The following is a 15,515-nucleotide window of genomic DNA, read 5'->3' as shown; positions in this document are numbered from 1 at the left end:
ATTTGGGATGCTGCTGAAACTGTTGTATTGTTTTTGGGACGTTGAAGCTGAACTCGAAATGTAGCTAAAAATCATGTTGTTTTAAGCTGGCTTTGGATGCTGATGTTCTATTTTGGATATTGTTTTACTCTCTTTCAAGGATTTGAACTTGAATGTTGGTTTCTTTCTAGGAAATTTTACACTGTATGCCAATTATGGCAAAATATTTTACCCGTTTTAGCCCATCTTTTTTTAATTACCCGCCATAGTCATTTTTGTCCTCTTCAGTTTTTTACTAGTCTTATACATTATTATACACTTCTATTTATACATTGTCTACAGTAGATGTATAAAATTATATATTGTTGTATAATATTATATACTAGTAGGTGTATAAAGTTGTATATTATTGTATAAAGGTGAATATTCAAGCTGGGTCATGAAATGTTGGGCTGCGGGTTTGTAATTTAAAATATGGGCTATGAATATGTAATTTTGACCCATAAATTGTTTATAAGTGAAATTTTCCCTTCTTTCTATATATCACTCAGGATGGTGAAGCTGCAATAGAAAAGTTTTATTTTGTGTGTGTGTGTGTTTTTAGGATGTGTAAGAAATGTGATTCGAGATGTTGTCTTTTAGATACAGTTATGCAGTAGTTATATTGCTGTTTTTGAAAGGAAAAAAACTAAGGTATGTACGACCTTTGCTATTGACTCTGCAAGAATATGTCGCAACATAGCAAAGAGATCACGGGTGAATACCTTTGAGTACATGCTCTCGTTTCCAGATTAAATGGCGTCGTATGCTCCCTCCATATCATATGGCTCCCTGAGAAGCTTGGACATTTCATACTTATCTAGTGTCTTATTCACATTGACAACCTGTTAACACGTTGCAATCACCGATACATAAGTAGTTTACAAGTAACCTTATGATTGTACAAATCTAATTTTACTAGTCTATTTTTAAAACTTAGGAAAAAAGAATAATAACAAAGATTCAGCAATAGCTAGCATGCATTTCATACTGGATAATGTGCATTATAACTCTGAATTGGGTGGCAAGTAAATGAACCATGTTTATGAGATCTAGACAAAAATTAAATCATGTTATTGGTGCACTTATGACGTTGATAATATCATGAGGTGATGGCCAGTGTATGCTATTTTAATATGCATAAAGGTTTTAGGTTACAAATGAATGATTTACTCGCCGTTTGGTTTTATTTGGTTTTTGAAAATGGTTTGAACATAAATGGGTTGGTTTCAAACCGCCCCATATTTATGTGGGTAAATATGGGTTACGATAAATGACTCAGTTAAACTTGCGGTTAACCCATATTATACAAGTGTAATATTATTTCAAGTGTATGTTTATAATTTTTTTTTTGTCAAGTTAAATTAATTTTTTCATATAAATTTCAGGGGTGGGGGTCGTGGAGGGGGTAAGATTTTTTTTTTTTCATTTTTTATAATTTTTTTATAAAATTAAAATATATGAAATTGATTTTTTTGGGGCCGGGGGGGGGGGGAGGGACGTAGGGGAGGGGTGGGGTGGGGGACCAAAATTTTTTCCATTATTTATAAATTTTTTATAGAAGTAATATATATATATGAAAATTGAAATTTTTTTTGGGGGGGGGGGTCTACTAGGGGGTGGGGTTCGGGGAAGAATTTTTTTTTCCATTTTTTATAAAACTTTTATAAAAGTAATATTTGAAATTGATTTTTTGTATGGGGGTGGGGGGGGGGGGGTGCGGAGAGGAGTGGAGTGGGGGTAGTGGAGAAACTAGTTTGGGTAAGAATTTTTTTTTTTTCCATTTTTTATAACATTTTATAAAGGTAAAATATATGAAATTGAATTTGGGATGGGGGGGGGGGGGTTGTATGGTTTTTGGGGTGGTGTACGGATCGAAATGTAGCTAAGAATTTTTTTTTCCCTTTTTATAAGCTTTTTATAAAAGAAAAATAAAGTATATGAAAAAAAAAAAAAGTGTGTGGGGGTGGGGGGCATGGCGAGGTGGGTGGTGGGGTAAGCGTATGCCAAGGTAAGAAAAATTTCTATTTTCAAATGAGTTGTTATTACCCGCCATAGTCATGTTCTTATACGGATACCCATATTTTACCCATATTTGCCCATATTGTTATGGGTTAAAGAGATATATCATATTTACCATAAATATGATACCCAACTCACTTACATGTGGGTAAAATGGGCTAACTTTCTAAATATGGGCTCAAATTGCCACCTTTACATAAGGTTATAATAAGGAATTTTTACCATAAATTGTAGTTTTTTAAGACCTAATTATTAATATTAACTACCCTTTTATTTAATTATATTTAGTGTGTGTAGCTTTTCTAAATTACAATTGATAGCTATATCAAAAATACATACTCAAATACATATATGTTTCTTTTTTTCCCAATTACTACCCATTTCGGATTTTCATTTCTCAAACTCTAAAAATATGTCTCAACATAGCAAAGACCACCACCACGGTTGAGTACATGCTCTCTCTCTCTCTTCTCCCTCTCCCTCTGTATGCTCACCCCTCTCTCTCTCTCTCTCTCTCTTTCATACTTATCTAGTGTCTTATTCACATTGTTACTTTCAAGGAAGAAGATGGTCGGATCGTTACTTAAACACCCTTATGATTGTACAAATCTACGGCACACTATGCGGAAAACGACGAAAAAGACTCGGTGAGGAAGATTCAGATGTAGCTAGCGATGGCATTTCATACGGATAATGTGTATTTTTGAATGGTGGAGCGATGAACCATTTTGAGAGATCGGCGGAGAGGATGACGTGGAGGTGGAGAGATTAGGGTTTTGGTGGTGGTGGAGAGATTAGGGTTTTTAGTGGTGGTGGTGTCTCAGATTAGGGTTTTTGGTGGTGGTGGTGTCTCAGATTAGGGTTTTGGTGGTGGTGGAGAGATTAGGGTTTTTGGTGGTGTCTCATATTATACAAGTGTATATTTTGGATTTTTGTGTGTATTTGTTAAAAGTCAAATACATTCAAAAAATCTACATCTCACAAATACATTGTTTTTTAATGTATTTCTCTTTTGTATTTTTTGAGTGTATCTTTTATTGTATTTTGTTAATAGCCAAACACACTATTTTTTAATGTATTTATCATGTATTTGAATTTTTTTGTCTTGCATCTGAATGTATTTGTTGAAATATATATATATACGAAAATTTGAATGTATTTGGCTTCATATGTAGTTGGAATGTACACAATGTATTTGAAATACATCAAAGAAATACGTCAAAAAAAGCCACTGAAATACATCAAAAACAAAAAAATAAAAAAAAAATCACTAAAATACATTAAAAAAAAATCACTGAAATACATAAAAAAAGACACGGAAATACATTGTAGAAAAAAAAAATACTGAAATACATCAAATCAAAAAAAAAAATCACTAAAATACATCAAAAATAATAATATTAATATATAATTTAATAGCTCCACCGTTAAAGGCTAAAATCAAAACGATCCTTTTTTTTTTTTTTTTTTTTTTTTGAACCATGTTCTCGTGTATTTGTTGACACGCGAAAACATTCACTATTTTGCCAAAATGTAGCTACAAATGGTAATATTTAAAAGGATAGCTACAAATGGTAGGAAGTTACAATAAGGTAGTCATTTGAGTAATTTTACCTAATAATAAAACAACCTAAAGGAGTAATGTTAGGAAAGCCGTTAATCTTAATCTTAGTTATACTTGGGCAAACGAAAGCCCATATCAAATGCATACACATTATGCTTGTGCCTGAGGCCGGTCCATTATAAAGCCTATTCTAAACGACATCATAAGTGTGCAAAATGCCATATCATAAATGAGAATGATAAGGCCCAAAGTAATTTGAACTCATAAGGGTCAGAGAAACCATACGTATATAGACAGGTCTAGAGCATTTGAGATACTTTACATAACGATATAACATGATAAGATTTCATAAGTGATAAAATAATGATAGATTCTTACGCTTATCCTAAAAAGAACTCTATTTAAAAGCTCCCAAAATTAGTGGTCCCTTCAACACACACTGTTTAAAAGCCCAAAATGAAATTTATTTTATCAAAGGTTTTATGTGATAACCCATCATGTTCTAGTTAGACATGACCTTTAACTTATTCAAGTTAAACATGAGAAGTTAATTCTCCTATATAACTCCAAATGGTCATTTGGTGGGAGAAAGTGGGAGTTATGGAAGACATAAAATCACACTAAAATTATAAAGAAAAAGAATTGAGGTCAAATAAGTTTTCAAGAAAAAAATCCTTTTGTATTAAAGAATGTGGTTGCCGTGAAAAATTTAAATTGCCAAAGCAATTAATAATGGTAACACACAATTGATCCGAAGAAATTAAAGTATGTCTAATTTCACATTTATATTCAACTTAATTTCTCTAAAAACTGCATGTGTTCTGCCTCCCACACCTTATTTGCTGCAATTGTGATATGCCTTTGTCGTAGAACAGTTGCATAGGATATTCTTGATCATTTGATTCATAGGCAATTTATTTTCTATTTGCTTTTGAATTAGAGTGGTTTCTGCATTGTAGATTACAAGAACATTTCAGTTGTGTCATAAACTCGAAAAAATCCATGGCCCTTTTGTCCTCTAATTATACCTGTGCTAAATCTGTTGTTTTTCTTTATACTTGATGTAACATTGTGGATAGATTTTCTACAAGGGATGTAGTGCAGAGTTATAGGTAATAAACAACCAATAGTAGAATGCAAGAATAACTATGATACTTACTCTGTTTTTACTCCATTTTATATGACACATTTTTTTTAGTTTGTTCTTAAAAGGACTAAAGGAGTGATACACTTCTATATGTATAGAAACAATTTAACTTCAACATGATTTTATAACCACACTTTAAGCCTCACATTGACTCTTTGATTACATGAGATTTTACAACTATACAAATACAATGACTTGTTTTAGACCACAACACTACAAGTTTCAACAAGTATGTTTTTTTTCTCTTAAAACTCTATGCCAAGTCTAGTGGTGAAGCCAAAATTCACTAAGAGAATTCCAAATATAAAATGAAAAATACAAAGGGATTCAATACATGGTATATATAATAAGAGAAAAAATATACTTATTTACACAAAAGGTAATTTTTCCACCGAACATCCCTTGGACAAAGGTAGGTCTATCACTACTCAATCAAACACCGTCATATAAATTATAGACGGTGGAAGTAATACATTTGGATACCTATCTTAGCATTAGTAAGTTAACAATCTGAATAATGTGAACTTTCAGTTGCATGAAAACTACAGTCACTACACAGAAACCCTGAAAAGTCTGCAGGATGTTGGGATTAGTAAGTTAACAATCTGAATAATGTGAACTTTCTGTTGCATGAAAACTACAGTCACTACACTGAAACCCTGAAAAGTCTGCAGGATGTTGGGATTAGTCAGTTAACAATCTGAATAATGTGAAATTTCTGTTGCATGAAAACTACAATCACTACACAGAAACCCTGAGAAATCTGCAGGATGTTGGGACTGTTGCTGGTAAGCATGTTGGTTGCAATATGCCTTGTTGCAGTAATTGCATTTTGGAAGATGAAGCCAACAATTTAAGCATAATATATCTGCACAAGCTGCTTCACCTAATTCTTCATCTTTGGTGCATACACCACACTCTTCACACCTTGGAACACAGAAGAAGCAGCCCCTGCATATAAAGGGTGGCAAAATTAGTGCATAAAAATATGATCTGTTTAATTCATTCAAGTTTGGAAGGGTAAATGATCCGTTCATTTATTAACTCTGCTTGTTCTTTTTTATGAATGATATGTAATGATTTCTCTATTATTTGCTATGTCTGTTTTACTTATGTATTTTATTTTATTTTTAAAAAAACTGTTTTGATATGCGTCATTTGAGCCGAGCGTCTTTCAGAAACACCCTCTCTACCTCCACAAGGTTGGGTAAGGTCCGTGCGCACTTACCCTCCTCGCCTACATGTCCTTACACTAGGTATGTTGTTGTTTTGATCCGTTCAATTAAGCCCTTTAAATTCATTCTAAAAGTTGGCTAGGCTAAATATACAACCCAACTTGACCTACAAGAAATCTTGTCAATTTTTTAAAATGTTGTTGTTTTGATCCGTTCAATTAAGCCCTTCTAAATTCTAGCCCTTCTAAAGTTGGCCAGGCTAAATATACAACCCAACTTGACCTACAAGAAATCTTGTCAATTTTTTAAAATAGATTTCTTTTGGTTATATATAGCTATAATCATAAACAAAATTAATAGGTAATTAAACAAATTATACAAAAACAAACAATAACTAAAACTTGATAAAAGTTGGGCAGGTTGAGCTATGATTCACTATTTAGCCATTTTGAATCAAGTCTCAACCAATTTTGGCGGGTAAAATTCACAAATAGCTACTTTTAAGCTCCGGTAATAATTGAAAAATAGACACTGTCGTGGAGTTCCAAATTTCTTAAGTGAGAAACTACACGACATTGTCATGGTGCTTCACCTGTGGAATTTGAAACTCTGTGAAAGTGGTTGTTTTTCAAAGATAGAACCAAAAAGTGGCCAGTGGTGTTACTTCGTCCATTTTGAAGGATAAAATTCAGAAATAGTAGCCACTTTTCAGTTCTTATAATTGAAAAATAGCTATTTGTCATGGAGCTTCTAATTGCACAAATGAAACTTCAAGACAATGTCCTGGAATCTCACATGTAGAACTTGAAACTCTATGACAGTGATTATTTTTCAAATATAGATCTAAAAAAAGGGTTAGTGAGCACCATTTCATTCATTTTGACCTGTCCTCAAACACAATTATTGACACTCCTACCTGCACTTTATAAGAAGTTGTTGCTGCTGCTGCATTTTCCTCTTACAAGAATCTCTTGGACAATCAAAAACTTCCCTAATTTCGCCACATTTTGGACAGATATCTACGTCCATTGAAGGCTGAGATTCTTGTTTAAACGCTAATAATTCACCTCGCCTGTGGTAATAGTTGTTCTTTCCTTGTTTCATTTGCATCTGGTTTATTCCCATTAGATGACAGAGTGTTTCAAAGTCCTCTCGTTTCACATTATAGATGCCAGAAATACTTAAGTTGTTTAACCTGTGGTCAGCCTTGGTGAGCAACTTCACTACCCCAATGACTCCCTCAATGGTTAAGCCTGTGCACCCTGGTAAAAATAGCTGCAAAAAGAAGAGGAAAATAATATAGAAATCAGCCAATCAGGACACAAATCACACAATCTTATACTGGTAAAGGGCGCTTCCTCCTTTAATGGGTCTCACTCAACATGAATTCATATAAGTCGAGGCCCCAAAGCAGGATAATTCAGGGTTCATATGCTCAGTCAGAAGGTCGAATTTGATGAAGATCATGAATTTATCTAGGGCAGTTTATGAGCTAATCAATAACGGATTTTTAGCTTTGAAACCCATTGGAAAGGGCAATGCAAAGAGAAATTATGCAAATGATGGGATCTTCAGACACCCTGAAAAAGATACGAGGTGCTCGGAAATGATCGAAGGGGTAATTGAATAAGAGGATCACTATGACTATAGCCTTTGATAAGTTCACAAAGATGAAAATGATTCATTTGATACTATGGATAACTGGTTATGGGTGGACCCTTTCGTTTTTAGTTCATTGCTCTATCCTTATGCCTATTTCGCTATAAGGCGTCAGTTCACAGGTACGATCTTTATAACTACATCGGGAGGGAAACCAAAAGTTATGTATATAATTTTTGCTTCTTCTATCTAGAAAATCTAGAGTTGACATCAATGAAGCACGGACATGGTTTCTAACTCATCAAACAAATTCAACTAGGGAAAAAATGAAAAAGTAAATCTTTTCTGTGCTTTAAGAGCTTGAAATCATTCAAAAACGTCTAAATTGATAGAGTTTGACAATATAACAGAAATTGCAACTGAAAATCAAACCTATGGAATTCATTATTCGGCACAAAGGTGTAGATTGAGGATTTAACCCGATGAATTCGATCTTTTAAGGTTCTTAGAATTGAACTCATTGTGTCTTTAAAATTATGAGGTCGGGTCTAATATTTATTGAAGTTTTAGTAGGTTTTCACATAAATATTATATTCCATGTCGAAAACACTGCATTCAGATGAATCCGTTGCCAAAGGACTAGATTCGCCCCTCATTCGGCACACTTGTTTAGATATTATATTTTATCAATAAGTTTCTCCGATTTATCCTATGTATAAAGCTTTTTGCTTTTTGTATAAGGGGACAAAATCATGGGAAGAAATTAGGAAAGACTCTACCAACCAACCATATCTTATCCATTAATACAATCATCATAAGCAAAAATCTACACCATACGTACCTTGTCAATATGAGGATTACTTGCAATAACTTGTAGAAGTGCATCATCTGTTATCTTAAAGCAATTTTTCAGAGCAACAACTCTCAAACGACCCTTTGCCTTAGACGTTATTTTTACCAAAAAATCATCAGAAAAACGACTACTTAACGGCTTTTCGATGATGATATTCAGCCATGGGAGTATGTCATCTTTTAGGGCATCTCTAAATGACTTGCAAACTTGAGTCATGGATAGAAGTTCAAATAAAGGGAGATAAGGCAAGATAAAGAACATAGCTTCATGAGGTGGTCCTAATTGTGAAGGACTTTTTATGATTGTTGTGTTATGTTCTTCTCCCTGATCTGATATTGGCAGTGAAGTTTGCATGTTCATGCTATTTGTACTAAAATAATTGTTAAGTTTGAAGATAATGAAGCTCAAGTGAAAGGGGATAGAGGAATATAGAGGAAGCAAGTTTGTTGATATATTTATTTGCTAGAATGAGAGAAGAAAAATCGATTTCACACGTTAACTTGGATACTTTTTGTCATATATATACCAATTGAAACTTTTATGTCGGCTTTGAATCGAAGGATATTTGGCTAATCTTACAAGTTGGTCAAACTAACTTTTAAGTACTATTTTGACTTTTTTACGGATTTGATAAATATTAAAAGTGCTTATAAGTCAAAATAAATAAAGTGCATACTTATAAAATCGTACAAAACTAGCTTGCGTGCACATTAATTCATTGGTACCTACTATTTCCTGCCAACTAAGATACATGATAACTCTATCTGCCAAAATTAAATCGCTTGAAAATGTTGTTTGTGTTGATCACTGTGAGTCCTAATTATGTCATACTTCCTAGCAAGTGTGGGAAACCAATTGTCCCTGTAGGTTTTGGAAAACCATTATCCTTGTAGGTTTGATAAATCATCGTCCTTGTAGAATTGGGAACTGCTTGGCATAGACATAAAAGGGATGATTATAAATCTCTCGTACTATCCTTCTCAATCATAGTAAAAAAAATAAAAAAAAAATGTTGAGTACTATTAAGGACAACTTCAATTCTGGAAGGGTAAACACATTAGTTGTGTGATACAACCCAGAAATAGGAAAGATAACCCTATTTGTGATGAGGCTTATGAGTGTACCACTCTATGCAACTCTAATTAAAAAACAGCTTATTTTTAGCTAGTAATTAGCATTTTTTTGGATAATCTGTACCAAATCCGTCGTTAAATAGAATTAGTGATGGACTTTTGTTGTTTAGCAACAAAAATTGTCTATCGCTAATTCCAGTTTTTTTCTTTTTACTCGCTAAACAAAATAACAAAAAGAATAATGCATTTAACATGTGCATTTCCAGTTTTTTCAAGTAAAGCATTTCGTGATTGTACAATCCAACATACAAACTAAAACCTCTCATAAATTAACTTTTCAGATATTACAGAGTAGAAATCAAGAACTGTACTGTCAATGATCTAAAGGTTCAACAGCAGTCCTAAATAGAAGAACATAAACCTTATCAATTGAGAAGTACAAGAAACCTCCTATGGAATGTGTGACATATGAACCAAAGCTAGTTCCCACAATACAATGCCAAGCTGGTCCATATGTTGAGTCAAATTCCTGCAAAGTAAATAAAAAAAAAAGTGAATGATTAGCATTCCATAGTTAACACATATTGGTGCCAAGTGCCAACTATCTTACAAAGAAAAAAAATTTGGAAGTTCATTGACAGACATGAAGGACTCAAAAAGAACTACTAGGATCGACCATCAATTAAGAATATATCGGTAACGAAAAATATAGAGGTTATATTGGCGAGATCCTACAGTTAACAACTTCCTAAAAACAACCACGAAAGTTCGAGGACATTTACTCCTGTATTCTACCCCCGATCCAGCAGCCTTCTTGCCAAGCAAGACCCGCACTATTCCCTTTCCTTTGTCCATTCTGCCTCCTTTTTAGCTTTGTTCCAATAGAGTTTAAGGCAAAGTGGTTCCTACGCATATTTTACTGGAAAATGCTTCTCCAAAGGTGACCCTCTCGAGTTTCCGGTTGTTTCCTAGATAGAAGAAGCTTTTTGTCTCCCTATCAAACGAAAGAAGTCACTATCAAACAACACGCTCTGTTGAAGTACCGAAGGTGTGCTGAACCTGGTGACTAGGAAATGGGTCTGCCCTCGTCTCACCACGCCAAGCATGTAGATCCACCAGATCGATGAACACTCAAACAAAACTCACACATCCTTTTAACTGGTGCAAGCAGATTTAAAAGATAAAAACTCCTCATCTGGAAAGGAACCAAGTTTAAGGTTTTACATAAGCTTAAATGTTGCAAGTTTTGTTTTGTCTGCACAGGTATACTTCTCATAAGATCAGAGCTCAGGCAGTCTTCTACTTGACTGTTCGTTATATACTTTCTAAGGAACAATAACCTTCCAACTCAGGGAGTAGAAAAACCTAAAAGCAACATGCGCTAAAGAAAGACGTTTCATACATAGTGGATAATCTAACGTTGGCTATAGAATCCTCACTACTAAACTCATGTCATCCTATCAAACTCTGAAATTTACTAACCACATAATAGAATTATCTTAAAAGTAATCCTATCAAATTCTTAGAATTCTCTAATGAAGTCGAAAACTCAGATAGCAAAGCTGGAGAAATCCTTGACGTAATACTTCTAGTATCAATTCTTTTCTTGGTCCGACCATATTCTTTTTCGTGTTTTCCACTTACTTATCAAACTCACACAGTATGATCAAGGGATTTTTAGAGAAATATAAATGCTCCAAGTATCAGAATAGTATATCAGGTATAGTTTCAGCAAGATCTGACACTGAAGATCTTTATATTAAATTTTAAGAAAATGAACTGTAACCTCCTCTGACCCTTACAAGATTATCATTTTTATTTATCACAGCAAACAAAACCCACAATGTAAAATCCAAGAAAAACCAAATTGAAAAGCATAAACAAGAAGCAACACCTCAGTATTACACAAATAACCAAACTAGAAATATTACCTTTTTGAGGGCCAGAGCAAGGTGTTTACTGTCAATTTTCCCACTAGACATAGCATCAAGATTATCTCTTGCACACTTAAAAGCATGATTTTGAACAGAACATGACATATCTGAAGCTCTCACACGAACATTCAAATGCTCATGCTATTGTTTCTCCTCAACTGATTTCTTCTTCAGTATTAAACTGTTCAAGAAATTGGTTCTTCTCTCTAACTCTCTCTGCTTTCTCCATCGCCATTCACAGCCCCTAACTCATCATCATTCTCCTACTATAGTAGATTGACGTTTTCGTAGTATTTCTTGATTGCGGTGTTGACTATTACTAAACATTTTTATAGTAACTTACACATACCTAGTTTGGCATTAAGGGTAGTTTCTGTTGATGTTTTTGTAGTATTCCTTGATTGTAATGTTCCCCACCCCCACCCCACACACAACAATCAAAATGCAAGCTTTGAACATAAGTCCAATAGAACTTAGCAAAACAAACAAAACCCAAAACTTAAAATCCAAAAAAACCACAAAACATCGCAACTAAAAATGCATAAACAAGTAGCAAAAGCTTAGTATTATACGTATAACATCAAGATTGTACCTTTTTGAGAGCTAAAGCAAGGCGTTTACTGTCAAGTTTCCCACAAGCCATAGCATCAAGATTATCTCTTACATACTTAAAAGCATGATTTTACATAGAAAAACAAGACCATGGAGCAACTTGAACAAGCATCAACCCCCCCCCCACACACACACACACAAACACACACAAACACAACTATCAAAATGCAAACTTTGAACACACATCCAATAGAACTTAGCAAACCAAACAAAACCCAAAATGCAAAAATCCAAAAACCACAAACCTCAAGCATAAACAAAGAAGCAATAGCTTAGTTACACATAACATCAAGATTGTACCTTTTTAAGAGCCAGAGCAAAAAACTATCAAAATGCAAACTTTAAACATACATTCAATAGATATCAACAAATGAAAAAAAAAAAAATCCAAGAAAACCACAAACCTCAGAATTAAGAAACATAAACAAGAAGCAACAACTCAGTATTACACAAATAACCAAGTAAAAGTATAACTTTTTGAGGGCCAAAGCAAGGTGTTTACAGTCAATTTTCCCACAACCCATAGTATCAAGAATATCTTGCACACTTAAAAGCATGATTTTGTAGAGAAAATGACATATCTGAAGCTCTCACACGAACATTCAAATGTTCATGTTGTTGTTTCTCATCAACTGATTTCTTTTTCAATATTAAACTGTTCAAGAAATTAGTCCTTCTCTCTAACTCTTTCTCTGCTTTCTCCATCGCCATGCACAGCCCCTAACTCATCATCATTCTCCTACTATAGTAGATTGACGTTTTTGTAGTATTTCTTGATTGTGGTGTTGACTATTACTAAACATTTTTATAGGTACTTACACATACCTAGTTTGGCATTAAGGGTAGTTTCTGTTGATGTTTTTGTAGTAACTCTTGATTGTAATGTTCCCCCCCCCCCCCCCCCCTACCCCCACACACACAACTATCAAAATGCAAACCTTAAACACACATACATTAGAAATCAGTAAATCAAACAAAACCCAGAATTTAAAATCCAAGAAAACCACAAACCTACTTCAGAAGCATACAAATAACCAAAGTACAAGTAGTACCTCACACACACACACACAAGTATCAAAAACCAAACTATGAACATACGTTCAACAGATATTAGCACATCAAACAAAACCCAAAACTTAAAATTCAAGAAAACAACAAAACTCAGAATTAAGAAGTATAAACAAGATGTACCATTTTTGGAGCAAGAGCAAGGTGTTTACTGTCAATTTTCCCACAATCCATAGAATCAAGATTATCTCTTGCACACTTAAAAGCATGATTTTGAAGAGAAAATGACATATCTGAAGCTCTCACTCGAACATTCAAATGTTCATGTTGTTATTTCTCCTCAACTGATTTGTTCTTCAGTATCAAACTGTTCAAAAATTGGCCCTTCTCTCTAACTCTTTCTCTGTTTTCTCCATCGCCATTAAAAGCATGATTTTGCAGAGAAAAGCGAGAACCATAGAGCAACTTGAATGAGCCAGGTAGTTTTTATTGTTGTTTTTGTAGTATCTCTTGATTGTTGTGTTGACTTAATACTAACATCATTATAGTTGCTTACAAATAAATAGTTTGGCTTTAAGGGTAGTTTTTGTAGTATTTCTTGATTGTAATGTCCTCCCACCCCCACACACACAAATATCAAAATGGAAACTTTGAACATACATTCAACAGAAATCAGTGAATCAAACAAAACCCAAAACTTAAAATTCAAGAAAGCCACGAAACCTCAGAATTAAGAAGCACTAGCTCAGTATTACACATATTCAATAGATATTGGCAAATCAAACAAAACCAAAAATGCAAAAATCCAAGAAAACCACAGACATCAGAAATTGAGAGCCATAAACAAAACAAGAACCATCACCTTAGTATTACACAAATAACAAAGTAGAGCTGCTTGCCCCCCCCCCCCCCCCCCCAAAAAAAAAAAAAAAAACACACACACACACACCCAACTTCAAACATACATTCAACAGATATTAGCATAACAAACAAAACCCAGAATTTAAAATCCAGGAAACCACAAACCTCAAAATTGACAAGCATAAACAAGAAGCAATAAGCCTAGTATTACACAAATAACCAAGTAGAAGTAGTACCTCCACAAAGACAAACACAACTATCAAAATGCTAACTTTGAACATACATCCAATAGAACTTAGCAAATCAAACAAAACCAAGAATGTAAAAATTCCAAGAAAACCATAAACAAGAAGCAACAACTCAGTATAACACAAATAACCAAGTAAAAGTACACCTTCTTGAGAGCCAAAGCAAGGTGTTTACTGTCAATTTTCCCACAACCCATAGCATCAAGATTGTCTCTTGCACACTTAAAAGCATGATTTTGTAGTGAAAATGACATATCTGAAGCTCTCACACGAACATTCAAATGCTCATGTTGTTGTTTCTCATCAACTGATTTCTTTTTCAGTATCAAACTGTTCAAGAAATTAGTCCTTCTCTCCAACTCTTTCTCTGCTTTCTCCATAGCCATTCACACACAACTAACTCATCATCATTTCTTCTCTTTTTTAATTAGTCTCAACAGACAAACAAAAAAGGTGCTACTTTTTTCAAGAAAAAAGTATAAAGAAAAAGAAAGGGGTGTTAGGCTTTTTTTTTTCTTTTTTTTCGGTCAAGTGTTATTGTTTCTTTTAATGCACCAATTGAATTAAGAGTAGATTGTAGACTAGGAACATTAGGTACGGCATTGGAGAACAAAATTTAAATGTTGTGCATACTTGTACATGATTGATTATTAACTATTTTTATCTTGAACTTGCCTCCACACTAGATTTCCTCAATCATAGCTCACTTGTTAAGTGTTATCCCTCTATCTCAAATTATTTATCTTTTTTATTTTACACGCTTTTTAAAAAATATTTTTTCTATTCTAATTTATACGATACACTTTTTTTAGCCCCTTTCAAAATGAATGATGTATTTCTTTATTTGATAATAATTTAACTTTAAACTTTAATTTTTATACTAAACGAGATAATTTATAACCACATAAATATCCGTGGCTTGTTTTAAACCACAAAATTCAAAAGTCTTTTTTTATTTCTTAAACTTCATGTCCAGTCAAATAATATCATTTAAATTGGGAGGGAGGGAGAACTATTTTTGTCTTGAACTTGTCTCCATTTTACTCCGGCTCCTACTAGACTGCCTCAATTATAGCTCCCTTGTACCAAAATAATAAGTTTTACTCCCTATTTTAAATTATTTGTCGCTTTTTTATTTTACAAGCTACTTAAGAAATATTAATTAGGAGGGATACTTGACTAATTTTATCCTTATTTATGTCTAAGTTATAATCTCTCCTCATTAAATGTTTATAATATTTATGTGTGATCTTTATTAACGACCAGGACGTTAGGTACGGCGTTGGAGAACAAAATTTATATGTTGTATATACTTGTATATGATTAAAAAATTTAGCATGTACACTTATTTTCAATTTATACAAGTGTCTTAAACGTGGCGGGGAGAATATTCAAATTTAA

The 15,515-nt window shown here is 33.5% G+C and overlaps 2 protein-coding genes across 2 annotated transcripts; both read right to left on the bottom strand.

Moving 5' to 3' along the window:
• Positions 1 to 5,075: 5,075 nt before the first annotated feature.
• On the bottom strand, positions 5,076 to 8,877 carry LOC132032854 (F-box protein SKIP28). Its single transcript, XM_059422624.1, has 3 exons — positions 8,367 to 8,877; positions 6,843 to 7,201; positions 5,076 to 5,702 (listed from the first exon to the last, which is right to left on the bottom strand). The coding sequence occupies exons 1-3, from the start codon at positions 8,736 to 8,738 to the stop codon at positions 5,444 to 5,446; spliced, it is 990 nt and encodes a 329-aa protein (XP_059278607.1). The 5' UTR covers positions 8,739 to 8,877; the 3' UTR covers positions 5,076 to 5,443.
• Positions 8,878 to 9,690: 813 nt separating this feature from the next.
• LOC132032855 (uncharacterized) lies at positions 9,691 to 14,640 on the bottom strand. The gene is made up of 2 exons (XM_059422625.1): positions 14,261 to 14,640; positions 9,691 to 9,980 (listed from the first exon to the last, which is right to left on the bottom strand). Exons 1-2 carry the CDS (start codon positions 14,498 to 14,500, stop codon positions 9,825 to 9,827), a joined length of 396 nt encoding a protein of 131 aa, XP_059278608.1. The 5' UTR covers positions 14,501 to 14,640; the 3' UTR covers positions 9,691 to 9,824.
• Between the last annotated feature and the right edge of the window lie 875 nt (positions 14,641 to 15,515).

The sequence above is a fragment of the Lycium ferocissimum genome, chromosome 10, assembly GCF_029784015.1.
Source record: "Lycium ferocissimum isolate CSIRO_LF1 chromosome 10, AGI_CSIRO_Lferr_CH_V1, whole genome shotgun sequence".
NCBI classification, from domain to species: domain Eukaryota; kingdom Viridiplantae; phylum Streptophyta; class Magnoliopsida; order Solanales; family Solanaceae; genus Lycium; species Lycium ferocissimum.
This window is presented reverse-complemented; position numbering and strand designations above follow the sequence as displayed.